Source organism: Aphelocoma coerulescens (assembly GCF_041296385.1).
Source record: "Aphelocoma coerulescens isolate FSJ_1873_10779 chromosome Z unlocalized genomic scaffold, UR_Acoe_1.0 ChrZ, whole genome shotgun sequence".
Taxonomy (NCBI): domain Eukaryota; kingdom Metazoa; phylum Chordata; class Aves; order Passeriformes; family Corvidae; genus Aphelocoma; species Aphelocoma coerulescens.
This window is the reverse complement of record NW_027184085.1, coordinates 11909479-11921491: the sequence shown is the minus strand read 5'-3', so window position 1 is coordinate 11921491 and position 12013 is coordinate 11909479. Positions and strand designations below refer to the sequence as shown.

General features: G+C 42.2%; 2 protein-coding genes across 2 annotated transcripts; one reads left to right on the top strand and one right to left on the bottom strand.

Moving 5' to 3' along the window:
- Positions 1–1603: 1603 nt before the first annotated feature.
- BRIX1 (biogenesis of ribosomes BRX1) lies at positions 1604–6378 on the bottom strand. Its single transcript, XM_069001793.1, is given in 11 exon segments — positions 1604–1980; positions 2288–2416; positions 2950–3051; positions 3337–3387; positions 3480–3553; positions 3653–3702; positions 4072–4142; positions 4796–4839; positions 5221–5332; positions 6038–6210; positions 6213–6378. Coding segments are annotated over 11 exon segments (1242 nt in total). The 3' UTR covers positions 1604–1710.
- On the top strand, positions 6377–11536 carry RAD1 (RAD1 checkpoint DNA exonuclease). The gene is made up of 5 exons (XM_069001794.1): positions 6377–6571; positions 8074–8182; positions 8843–9101; positions 9372–9470; positions 9787–11536. The coding sequence occupies exons 1-5, from the start codon at positions 6377–6379 to the stop codon at positions 9968–9970; spliced, it is 846 nt and encodes a 281-aa protein (XP_068857895.1). The 3' UTR covers positions 9971–11536.
- Positions 11537–12013: the final 477 nt, after the last annotated feature.

Sequence of the window (12013 nt, the reverse complement as noted above, 5' to 3'; positions counted from 1 at the left end):
TAACAGAAATGTTTGTTTTTATTATTGCTGAGCAGGGCTCAGAGTTATAGCCATTTTTGCTTTTCACCCACCCACCAGGGAGGGGTACACAAGAAACTGAGAGGGGACACAGCCAGGACAGCCAATCCCAACGGACTGCAGGGCTATCCTACACAACATGGCACCTTGCTCAGCATACAGAGCTGGAGGAAGAAAGAAGAAAACATTCAGAGTGACACATTTGTCTCCCTGGGTCACTATTACATATGATGGAACCCAGCTTTCCTGGGAGCTGAATACCTGCCTGCCCCATAGGACATAGTAGACAAATTCCTTGTTTTGCTTTGCTTCTGTGCACAGCTTTTGCTTTACCTATTAAATAGTCTTTATTTCAACTCTCAAGCTTTCACTTTTATCCTTCCAATTCTCTTCCCCACCTCACCAGGGGAGAGTGAACAGACAGCTCTCTGGGGGTGAGTTGCCAGCTGGGGTTAAACCACAAGTGTGCCAGGGAAAGTTCCAGTTGGACACCAAGGCTCTTCATGCAGAAGGTGGTTGGTTCCCAGGGAAGTAGACATGGCACCAAGCCTGTCAAGAGCAAATAACGGTCTGGATGATGACCTTAGTCATATGGTTTAGTGTTGCACAGTTCTGCAAGGAGTTAAGTTGGACTCAATGATACTGATTGGAGTCCTTTCCAACTCAACTGTGACTACGCATTAGGCTACATGAATTGAGCACATGCCTGTATTCACCAGCCTTTCTTTCCAATCCTAGGGCACACAAACCACTTTGTTGCAGAAGTCATACTGTGTTACAGCGGGGGTTACTGTAACATGCATATATAAAACCAGGAGTCCCGTGGAAAAAAAATATATATGGACAGATTCTTGGTAGATGTTTCAGAGATGTTCATTTCTCCAGCCGCGTGGCCGGGGCTCTGCCGAGGAACTGCTCAATCACGGGACCCGAGGGTCCTTGCCCGCACAGGGGAACACAAACCAACCAATGGGGAACGAGGCTGACCAGGGGCAGGGAAACCCCGTGTCTCCCTCAGGGCCCCTCTCCCAGGACCACATGGCAGGGGGAGGAGACCCCAACAATACTGGATTTCCCTTGCCCTGCTGGGTGGAGTGATATTTGGGGCTTAAGAGGTAGGCTTCCTCTTGAGCCAGTTGTGTCTTTTCAGCATTAAAATGCTGGAAATTGAAACAAAGTAATCAAATAGAAACAGGGCATGAGCAAGACTTTGAAACTCAAGAAAGTTTGAGGGAGTGCACAGGGAGACACAACTAGTCAGTGGAAGAACCACGTCATGAGGTCAGGAACTGTGAACTGGGTTAAAGGCATGTAATAAAGAAATAGACCCAGAGAGGTCTGTAACTACTCATTAACAGTCTACTACTACATCAGTAAAGAAACGTTTCTTGGAATCAGACTATAGATATTAGGAAAAATTCTCTCCTGTGAGGTGTAATGCACTGGAACAGGTTGTCCAGAGCAGCTGTGGATGACCCATCCCTGGAAGTGTTTAAGGCCAGGTTGAATGGGATGCCACGTTATTTGTCAAAACCCAGAAGACAATAAAAGAATGCAAACTCAATCTTTATAAAGAAATGTGTGTTTTGTTTACTTAAAAATTGAAGTTCAGACATGTTTGTCTGTACAATGTAAATTCAAATATTTACAATATTCGGTCAATATTGTATCAAGTTTCATCCCTTGTAACATCTATGCAGATCCTTCAGTTCTAAACAGCTTTTTTTGCTTCTTCCTCTGAATTTTGCGTAGCTTCTTCTTATCTTTAACAATTGGCTTTGACTCTGGTTTCACAAGCTGAATTTCCACTGGCTTCTCCTCAGCTGGAGTTTCAAAGACCACTTCGGTAGGATCTTCTTCAACAAGGACCTTAGTCCCTTTTTTCTTAATCTTTTGCACTTCTTTGACTTGCTGCTTTTCTCTGAATTTAGCAGCCACTGACAATCTTACCAGCCGGCGATGCTATAAAAATAAGAATTTAAATTTCATCATGTTTCAAATAAGCAAGATGGAAAAAATCTGGTATTAAAGAAACACATGGTAATTTCTCTGCTTAATGGTCATGACCCTCAGTGTAGAGCCATCTTTCCAGTGACAATGACTTCTGCATACATTTAATGATTACAAAACCACTCTGTTCACAAACTGTCATCAGTTTAGGGCACTACAAAGGGTCATGGGAAAAGGCATACTGTGCTCCTGCACAGACTGACTGCAAGATTGTTTCAAATTAGTCGCTAAATGAAAAAGAAAACAAAGAGCTGCTTACCATATTTGGGGACTGGTAATGAGGATTTTCATACAGAGTTGGTCCTCCAAAGCTACCTTGGAAGATTTTTATGAGGTTCAGGACAAAACGAGGCCCAATTTCTACTAGAGATGCATCTTCTTCTATTATCTGCAATAAAAAGAAAACTTTCTCAATTTCTCATTGATTGAATCAAAGCATATGACCTTGTAGGCACCTTGCATATAGTAATACACAACTGAATTTAAGTCTCTGATAGAGTACCTGATTAGCTAGATTTGTATAAACCCAGTTCTCTACATACAGCAACTCTTTGAAATTCAAACAAGCTTTTGGACTACTTGGTACTTGTAAATTCCTTCTATAGAAAGTAAGCTCTAGATCACTTTGGCTCAAAGCAGCAATTTAGATTAGAAGGCACAGTTTAGGCCTTGCGTAGTATGTCCTGCTACCAAGACATCCCTCACAGAATCACAACTCATTGAATGCAAATTGACTGAACCAGATCTCTTCAGAGATACGGGAGAAGGTAAGTAATTTCAGGACACTGAATCTGCAAGCACTAGGGGCTGGCGTATTCTGGTAACAATATTGATGATTCTCCTCATTTTATTTTGATTAATGGATTTGATATGAAATTACTCCACTGAGCTCCTTCTGAAGAGCAAAGAAAGAACACTCACCTGGTAATTGCGAAACCAGATCCTTTCGTCAGTGATGGTGAAGGTGAAGACATGGTCGACAAAAGGCTGGCTTTTGGGGTGGTACTGTGGTGTACTAAATATCTGTAATAAAAGGCAGTATTTCTGAATATTGGCAATTTAAGAGGTCAAACATAAATGGCTTATTTTAAATTCCTTTCAATTTTCTAAGATCCCAAACCCAAGTAACATTTCATAACCCAAAATTTAAGTGTTGCAGTCATGTTAAGAATGTGATCCCAATCCTTTGTGACCTTTTCAAAGTTCAGAAGTGTAAAACTGCTACTTGAAAAAAACATTTTCAATTTTTAACTATGTTGCCAAAATACATTTCCAGTGAAGAAACACCAGACAGAACTAGAGACTGACCTGAATAAACAATTCTTTAAGGAGGGCATAATGTGGCTCCTGGTCAAATATCTACAAAGAATAAAAACGTAATTTTACATACAAGGTTAAATGCAATAGTCATGCAAAGAGAATAAAAAATACTCAATGAAATAAAATCTTACTGGATCAAAAGACAAAAGGGGTCTTGAACCCCTTAGGCAATTTCCTGTCATCTTCAATTCAGCCAGTGTGTGAACTACAGTGATTTAAAAAAAAAAAAGTTATTTTATTACTTACAGAAAACTGTTCAGACAAAATAGCAAGAGTACAAACACAATAATGTCAACCAGCTTACCATTCTGTACCAAGAATTTAGCAGATGGTCCCTGTGGTGTGTTTGAAAGCCTGCAGAGGACAGGTGGCAGGGAAGAGAGAAAAGAATAACATTAACAGCAGCCAGAAGATGTGCTAGATTTCCACACTACACCCCAACCAGTTATTCCTGCACTGAAGTAGTTCCTGTCACTTTTACAGCCATACTGAGTTCCTTTAACATGCTCATAAACACTTGCTTTCTAAATAATTTTATAAAATGCTTCTGCAAACAGTCTCCAAAAGCTGGTCATGCACTATCCACAGAAGTGCAATAATAGAACACATTTAACTAAGCAGCACTATTTCATGCATTTTCACTACTACAGTAGGAAACTTCAACTAGAACTGAAGCATCTGCAGCTATAAACAGAAATGTAACAAAACATAACATTTCCTTACCACATGTAGAGATCCTGTTTCTTTTTGGCTTCAAAGAAGATGCACTTATTGCAGTTTTTCATTTCACACACCTACACAAGACACATCAGATTAGCTGTTTACAAACATTCTGAAGAGATTTTTGAAAACTTTCCACCTTCATCTCTAGTATTTTCACCTCTCCAAAATGCAAGTTCAAATGCAAAGATCTTGTCTTATTAAGTGACCCCTACTGATCCCCAAATTTCAGCCATTAAAAAAAAAAAAAAATCTCATGTACTTACTCTAAGGAGTAATAACTTAATAACTTCATTAAAATGACAAACAACCTGATAGGAACAACCTCTCCAGGGTACAAACACAAGAGCAGGAGCTGAGACATTAGGTTCTAGGTTCAGAACTACCAACACCTTTCTACATATGGGCTGGCTGCATATCTGTGTCCTGAATTGTTCAAGTAAAAGCTGCACTATACCTTTCACCTATACAGAAAAGCACATCATGCTTTATTTCTTCATGATGGGATTCTTTATCTAATTAAAAGTTTCATTCTGGTTTTATTAATCAAAAGTCAACTTTCTGTTTAAACACATGTGCTTTCTGAATATCAATATTTTTTTGCCAATGAAATTGTGCAACTCCTATAACTAGTGTGAGATCCTTTGAACTTGATTGCCCTTTTCCCTTGCACACTGAATTTCCATAGAACATAAAATAAAGAAGCACTAGATAAATCCTTGGTTACCTCATTGATCACAAATAACTGGTCTTTACGGTCCATTTTAGTATCTGGAAGACAAAACCAACATTTACAAGGCTGGAAAACAAGAGATGCTTTTAACAGTCAGTCCTCTTGCTAAAACTTGACTAGTTTAAAAATGAAATTTAATTATCAAATTGTTTCTGCTGTATTATGGAATAAATAAACATAGCACCAAAACTAACTGCGCAGGTTCAGGACTGATGCCTTGGGATTCATTTCCCAGAAAATATTATGATACAACAACTGCTGTACTTGTTGGCTCAGAAGAGGTTTGTTTGTTTAACATACAAGTTTAATCAAAACTCTTCTGTACCACATTTAAAAAAAAATAAAAGAATAGGTTGTTAGCACCTCTTGGCTTAAAAGTATTCTCGAAATGTAAGTCAGGAATGATGTTTAACCCCCACCTGCTTTAGAGTGAGGCATTAATGTTCTTAAGTCTTGCATTAGGTGTCTTGTTCTGAAATTAATTCCACGAGAGGAGAATATCAGCACTCGCTCCTTGTTTTTCCATTTGCCCTGTTAAAGAGACACAACAATTATGTGGGAAGCTTCTAGCCTTAATACTGTTATAACAGAGAAAAAAAATAGGTTTGGACAGTAAATACAGAAAGATACAGCAGGAATCCTTGTTTTTATCTGCCCACCCAGACAGAACCACTGTCTCAGCAAGGGTGGAGACTTCCCTACAGAATGGAGGCACACTGCCTTTACAGGAGGAACCGTCCTCATCCCGGTCGAGTGTGCTCCCAGGCACAGCCTTTCACTCCCACCGAAATATTAAAAAGCCACGTGCATCGCTTATTCTCCTGCAAATGGGCTCAGGCACAATTCCAGAACACAACCCAGCTTTTACTGCCGGTAAGCACATTGCAAAATCTTTGTGTTTACACGAGGTACTTTCCGTTTTTCTTACAAGCATTACCGAAACCTTCTCCGGATGATTCTTAAATGGAACAGGTACAGTTTCCATATGTCCTCCGTATACAAAAGAATTGCCCAACTCTTTCAAACACTTCTAAGACTGAAGTAACACATCTTATTGGCATCGACCAGAACAGAATTCGCGTCTTCTCACGGAAACAACGCACCGCCAGGTTTACTTTTACTTGTGCTGGGATTATAAAAGATTACGAATAAACCTCTCTGCCTCGGCTTAGCAGCCGTGTTCCCTCAGACAGCCCGAGCCCCGGCGCGGCGGGGAGGCCGGACCCCGGGCGGTACCTGGGACACGGGCGGCGGGATGCTGTATTCCTGCGGCGGGACGCTGCGCTCCCGCGGGCCGCCCTCCGGCACCGCCTCGCCCGCGCTCGCGGCGCTCCTGGCGCGCTTCGCCTTCCCCGCGGCCAGCGCTCCACGCTTTCTCTTGGCCGCCATCCGGCCCCCCGCCATCCCGGGCTGCTCGCGTGCTCCACTTCCCGTGTCACATTTCCCGTGTCACATTTCCTGTGCTCGCGGCTGTGTGATCTCACTTCCTGCGCTCGCTTTCCCTGTGCTCGCGTTCCGGTTCTTGTGCTCCCGCCTGCTGTGTTCCCCGTCCGGCCGCGCTCCCGCTGCCCGGCCATGCCGTTCTCGGCGCCGCCGCCCGCCAGCGGCGAGCGCTACGTGCTGTCCGCCAGCCTGGACAATGCCCGGCACCTATCCAGCCTCCTGCGGGCCGTGCACTTCCAGGACCACGCCACCTGCTTCGCCACGGCCAGCGGGCTGCGCGTGACGGTGGAGGATGCCAAGTGCATCCAGGCCAACGCCTTCATCCAGGTACGGGCGCGTCAGCGCGGGGGAGGGCACCGCTGCTAGAGACCTTGCACAGGCCCCGGTTACCGCCGGTGTCGGAAAGACGAGGAGCCACTGGGCAGGGTCCAGCGGAGGCCACAAAGATTATTGAGGGACTGGAGCATCTCTGTTATGAGGAGAGGCTGCAGGAGCTGGGCCTGTTCAGTCTGGAGAAGAGCAGACTGAGAGGCGATTTCATTAATGCATATAAATACCTCAAGATGGGTGCCAAAAATTTGGTGCCAGACCCCTTCCAGTGGTGTCCAGTGACAGAAAGAGGAGCAATGGCCATAAACTAAAACACAGGAAATTCTACCTCAGCATGAGGAAGAACGTCTTTCCATTGAAGGTGGCAGAGCACTGGAACATCTGCCAGGGCAGATCTCTCTCTGGAGACATTCAGACCCCACCTGGATGCGTTCCTGTGTCACCTGCTCCAGGCGACCCTGCCTTGGCAGGGGGGTTGGACTGGATGGCCTCCGGAGGTCCCTTCCAACCCTAACAATTCCATGATTCTGTGTTGACCTGCAGAGAAAGGGAGACCTTGCTGGACCAAGGCAGGGGTGTGTGAGGTGCTGTGGAGGAAGGGCCGTGGTGAGGCTGCCCTTGTTTATGGGTCTTTGTGGTTCTGGAATTCCAAACCCTGCATCCCATACATCCCTGCACACCTGGCAGTGTGGTGGGCTTGCGCCCTTGTTTGATGTGTTGGTGTCTGCCAAACCCACGGCTCCTTCTGGCCATGCTGTGCTTAGTTGCACAAGCAAGCGCTCATAGTATCCATCTTTAAGTGTTTCTATATCTCATCCAAAAGCCAAAAGGTTGGATTTATGTCAGCTGTGAAAGAGTACAGATTCACAGACACTTGATTGAAAATGGTTGTGGTATGCTCAAAGCACTCCAGGTTGATGTTTGCCCTCTGGGCTGCCAGGAAAACATGAAATGGCTTTTCCAAAAATAGCTCATGCCACCCTGCTTTATTTCTGAGATACCCTGTTCTTGCAGGTGCCAGAAAGCAGTGAGTGCCAGTGACAAACGGGATAGCATGAGCAGTTTACCCCCATCAGGCTAGTCAAAGGAAGCATTTAGCACATATTTCATAGTGGTGAACTCACTGTTCTGTTCTGACATACTTTTAGTATTGGGAATGTTTATTCATGCTTTGAGCAGGTGACACATTGTATAGTTCCATGAATGTTTCCAGCTCCATAAGTAGGTGGCTTTAGGCTTTAACGTTTGTAGCTTGTGCTTAAACTGTAAAAGACAAGTGTTTAGGATTTCATGTTTATGCCATCCTGCCTTGTTTCAACTGTGGCCTGATCGTGTTTTTTTAGTTTTGAGGATGAAGACCCATTTTCTATAATCAGTGCTGTGCTGCATGTAGAAATCACTTTGTGTTGCATAGATTTCTGAAAGGGAAGCTCTGAAGTGCAAACCGTAAAATAATTGGAGAAACTCCCCACTTTTCATCTCTTTACTTTCACTTACAGGCAGAAATTTTTCAGGAATTTTCTGTTCAGGAGGAGTCGGTGATGTTCCGGATCAGTTTGTCTGTTCTTCTGGACTGCCTGACCATTTTTGGAACCAGCTCGATGCCAGGTGTAGTATATTTTCCCTGAATCCGTGAAAGGCTGTGTGGGCGCTGCAGGATGCACTGTGTACTCAGGTGGAGGGGAGTGATACCATGACAGCTTTTTGGGCACTTCTACCCTTGCAGCTCTGTGTTGAACTCCTTGTTCCTCTGCAGTTTTGGTTGGGACTCACCTAAAGATCTAAATCGACTGTACTAAAGAGTGCTGTGATTTTGGGAAAAGAGGTTCAGGTGGTGACAACCTGCTACAGGAAGGTGTGGCTGCAGCACAAGCTCGGCCGCATAAACTTCAGTTTGGGTTGTACAAGTAGCAAGAGTAGTAAGGAAAGATGATGTGAGCCGGAGAAAGACACAGGACCATGAGGATTTTCCAATTCCTCTAAACTATACGTAGCGTGTCTTCATTGTCACAGCTGGCATTTCCTGTCTGGTGGGTGAAATTATTTGTCTACACACAAGTCATTTAATTTTGTTGCATAACCATTAGCACTTCAGAGGGTGTATAGAAGGCTGCACTTAGAGTGCTTTAGTAGCATATTGGGAGGCTGGACCAAACATGGTGAATCAAATTGACCTGTGCCCCATGTGCCAGAAAAATGAGTTTTCTAAAATGATCAAAAGTCCTAGCTATGCTATCTGCAGAACATGTATTTCATTCTCTTTTTCAGGAACATCAACCGCCCTTAGAATGTGTTACCGTGGGTATGGGTATCCCCTGATGCTGTTCTTGGAAGAAGGAGGAGTAGTAACAGTGTGCAAAATCAACACTCAAGAACCTGAGGAGTTGTTAGATTTTGATTTCTGCAGTACAAAGGTTGTTAATAAAATTATCCTGCAGTCAGAGGGACTACGAGAAGCATTTGCTGAACTGGATATGACCAGTGAAGTTCTGCAGATTACCATGTCTCCAGATAAACCCTACTTCAGGTACTAGAAACTGCTTTCAACTAAATGTTCCTGCTTGGCTTCCTTTGGTGAGGACTAGAAGTTTTCAGGGTGGAGAGAGGGGCACTATTTTAGAATACTGGTTCATTTCAGGAAGAATTGTAATGAGTATAGCGAATCACAGTATGTATTCTAATTAACATAGTAATGTGTTTTGTGAAACAGTTATCAAGATATGTACAATGACTAATTTTGATGAGTTTTTACAGAGCTCTGATCAGGTATTTTGAGATGGTGCTTCTTGTCTTCCAGGTTATCCACTTTTGGAAATGCTGGAAGTGCACATGTAGACTACCCTAGGGACTCCGATTTGATGGAAGCATTCCACTGTAGCCAGACCCAGACAAACAGGTTAGAAAGTCTGTGACTGATTCCCTCTATGCCAGGTTGTGTGTTCTTGATGGGAAATTTAAAAGCTGTTTTTGCATTACCGTAACATTTATTTTATTAGTATAGGGGGGCAAAAATACTCCCCATCTGATAAAAGTCTGTGTCTGTAATCAAAAGCTAAGTGCTGACAATGACATAATGTTGTTACCAGGTAAAGACCAAATAAGTGTGTTCCTAATTGTTTTTTATTTATTCTGTGGCTTTATTCATAACTAATGTCTCAGCTCCTCTTTGCACAACGTATTTTTTTTTCAGATTACTGTTTTTTCTCCTGCAGGTACAAGATTTCTTTGCTTAAACCATCCACAAAGGCACTGGCTTTGTCTTGTAAGGTGTCCATTCGAACAGATGCTCAAGGATTTCTTTCACTGCAGTATATGATTAGGAATGAAGATGGACAGATCTGTTTTGTGGAATACTATTGTTGCCCTGATGAGAACACCACTGAAGCAGAGCTGTAGGTGTGTGTGCTGGTGTCTGTAATATATTTTTGGTTATATAAAATACTATATTTTTTTACAAAACTAAATGAAAGCTGTAAAGTTTGATAGAGTTAATATTGTCTTTATTTTTTAACGCTCGAATAAGAAAGCTGAAGACTCATTTTTTTTCGACTGCAAACATTTCTTAGCCTTGACTCAAACTGAAGCTGAAAAAGCAGAAAGGGGAGTTGATGTCCTATAGGCACTGCTTCCTGCACAGATGTTAAAGTACTGTTTGTGTAATACATTGATGCTTTGTACAGTATTCTCCAAGAATTTTTGGTTTTGTTTTGTTTTTTTGTCTTTGGCTTCTAGTAAGCAATTACACAAGGGAAAATCTGAATACTAGCTGTATATTAGCCAGTTAACTTTCAGTGACTTAAAACCAAATTTCTTTTGAAAGAGGACAACATTTTCAAACTGATGTCTTAATAGCAGCAGGTGGTTTCTTTCTGGCAAATGCTGACATGTTTTGTCAGTGAAGCCAGTAGGGTCCTCCTCATCTTGATTAATTCTTAATATAATTCAATTCTTCGGAGTTTCGTCTGACACCAATTTACCATTTTGTCTGCAAACTGATGTTGAATTGATAATTGTGATATAGAAGCCTCATTACTCATAACTGTTCTGGCAACATCATTGTTTTGGATCAGTAGTTTATTACTGCGAGAATGCTCCAGCTGAAGTGTTTCTGTACGTTCCTGTCCCTGTTCCTACCCTGCTGCTCTCTACTAATGCTGCTAAGAATTGTAAGAGAGAAAAGTTTCATATTTAAAATTATTTGTGAAATTCATTTGCCTTCTCAGTAGCCTTTTTCAGCAACAGGAGTTGCTCCTAAACAGCAGCAGGGGAATATCTGCCTGTGTTCCATGGAGTGGTATATGCATATCTCTGCTGAAAATGGGGCTGACCTCATACTCATTGAAAAGGGAGTGTGGATCCTGGGCAGTTTTCTGCAGTGTCCCACCTTCAGAACAGAAGCTGAGTTGTGTTTAGGTCAAAAGTCTACTTGTCCTTTCATACCAAACAACCTGCTCAGAATAGGAAGTACCTGGGACCAACCAGGCACTGGACTGGATGCAGAGTCTGCAAATCACACACAGAGACTGAGCCCTCCCTGCTGTGGGATGTGATCAAAGAGTCAGCAATCTGCAGGTGTTTTCTACAGCCTCAGACTGTGGTCAAGTTTTATTGTTTGTCACATGAGGTCCTGCTTTGTTTTCTGTGGAAAACAGTATGTTTGTATGTTACCAAGTTGATTGCTCCATTGTTCAACAGAACCCTTTGGGTTTATTTTGAGTTTAAAATGCTTTTGTGGATCATTTTTCACCTCTTGTTTATGTCAGCAAGAGTATACTTTCAAAATGCACAGTGTTAGCCGTTCACTTTTGTTGTTTTTTGTGCAAGTCATTCATTTATTGCAATAAAGTTTATGTTTGATAAAAAATTAAAAATTTTTGAACGACAAGGCTGAAATAGATACCTAATATTCTAAGTTACTCTTATTTATTGGGTTTTTTTTCCAAATGTAAGTATTCAGTATGAATGAACTTCCTTCTAGCTTACTGTCTCAATTTCTTCAATCAAAAAAAAAGAAGTTGTGGTCTCATTGGCAATTATTGATGTTATCCCTGACTAGTGAGTGTTAAGGATGATTTACATAATCCCTAGGTGACAGGATAAAAGTGCAGCTGAGCAGACTGCTTTCTTGGTGTCATTTATTTTAGAGTACCCAAGTTTCTTGTATTGTGTTCAGGAATTGTGGCTTAACATTTGAATTTTTATATAATTGCCTACAGATGTACTGTGTTACTTCTTGAAGTAGTACTTTTAATGATTTCTTCTGTAGCCTACCAACAGTGGTCATGGAAGTAATACCCTAAGAAGTCAGAACACCACAAAATACCAGAAAGTAACTTGCATTTCATAGTTGTTATGTATTACAGGCACGTATGGTTTGTGCAGGACTTAATGTCTGTACCTCAAATGGGCTGAGTCCCAGCCTAGACTCCCAGAGGTGGG

Bases quoted from the DNA above. Each gene is read 5' to 3' on its own strand.
- RAD1 (XM_069001794.1), top strand. From the start codon at position 6,377: ATGCCGTTCTCGGCGCCGCCGCCCGCCAGCGGCGAGCGCTACGTGCTG. The intron at 8,183-8,842 runs GTGTAGTATATT...TCTCTTTTTCAG, and splicing joins TGGAACCAGCTCGATGCCAG to GAACATCAACCGCCCTTAGA. The intron at 9,471-9,786 runs GTTAGAAAGTCT...TTTCTCCTGCAG, and splicing joins AGCCAGACCCAGACAAACAG to GTACAAGATTTCTTTGCTTA.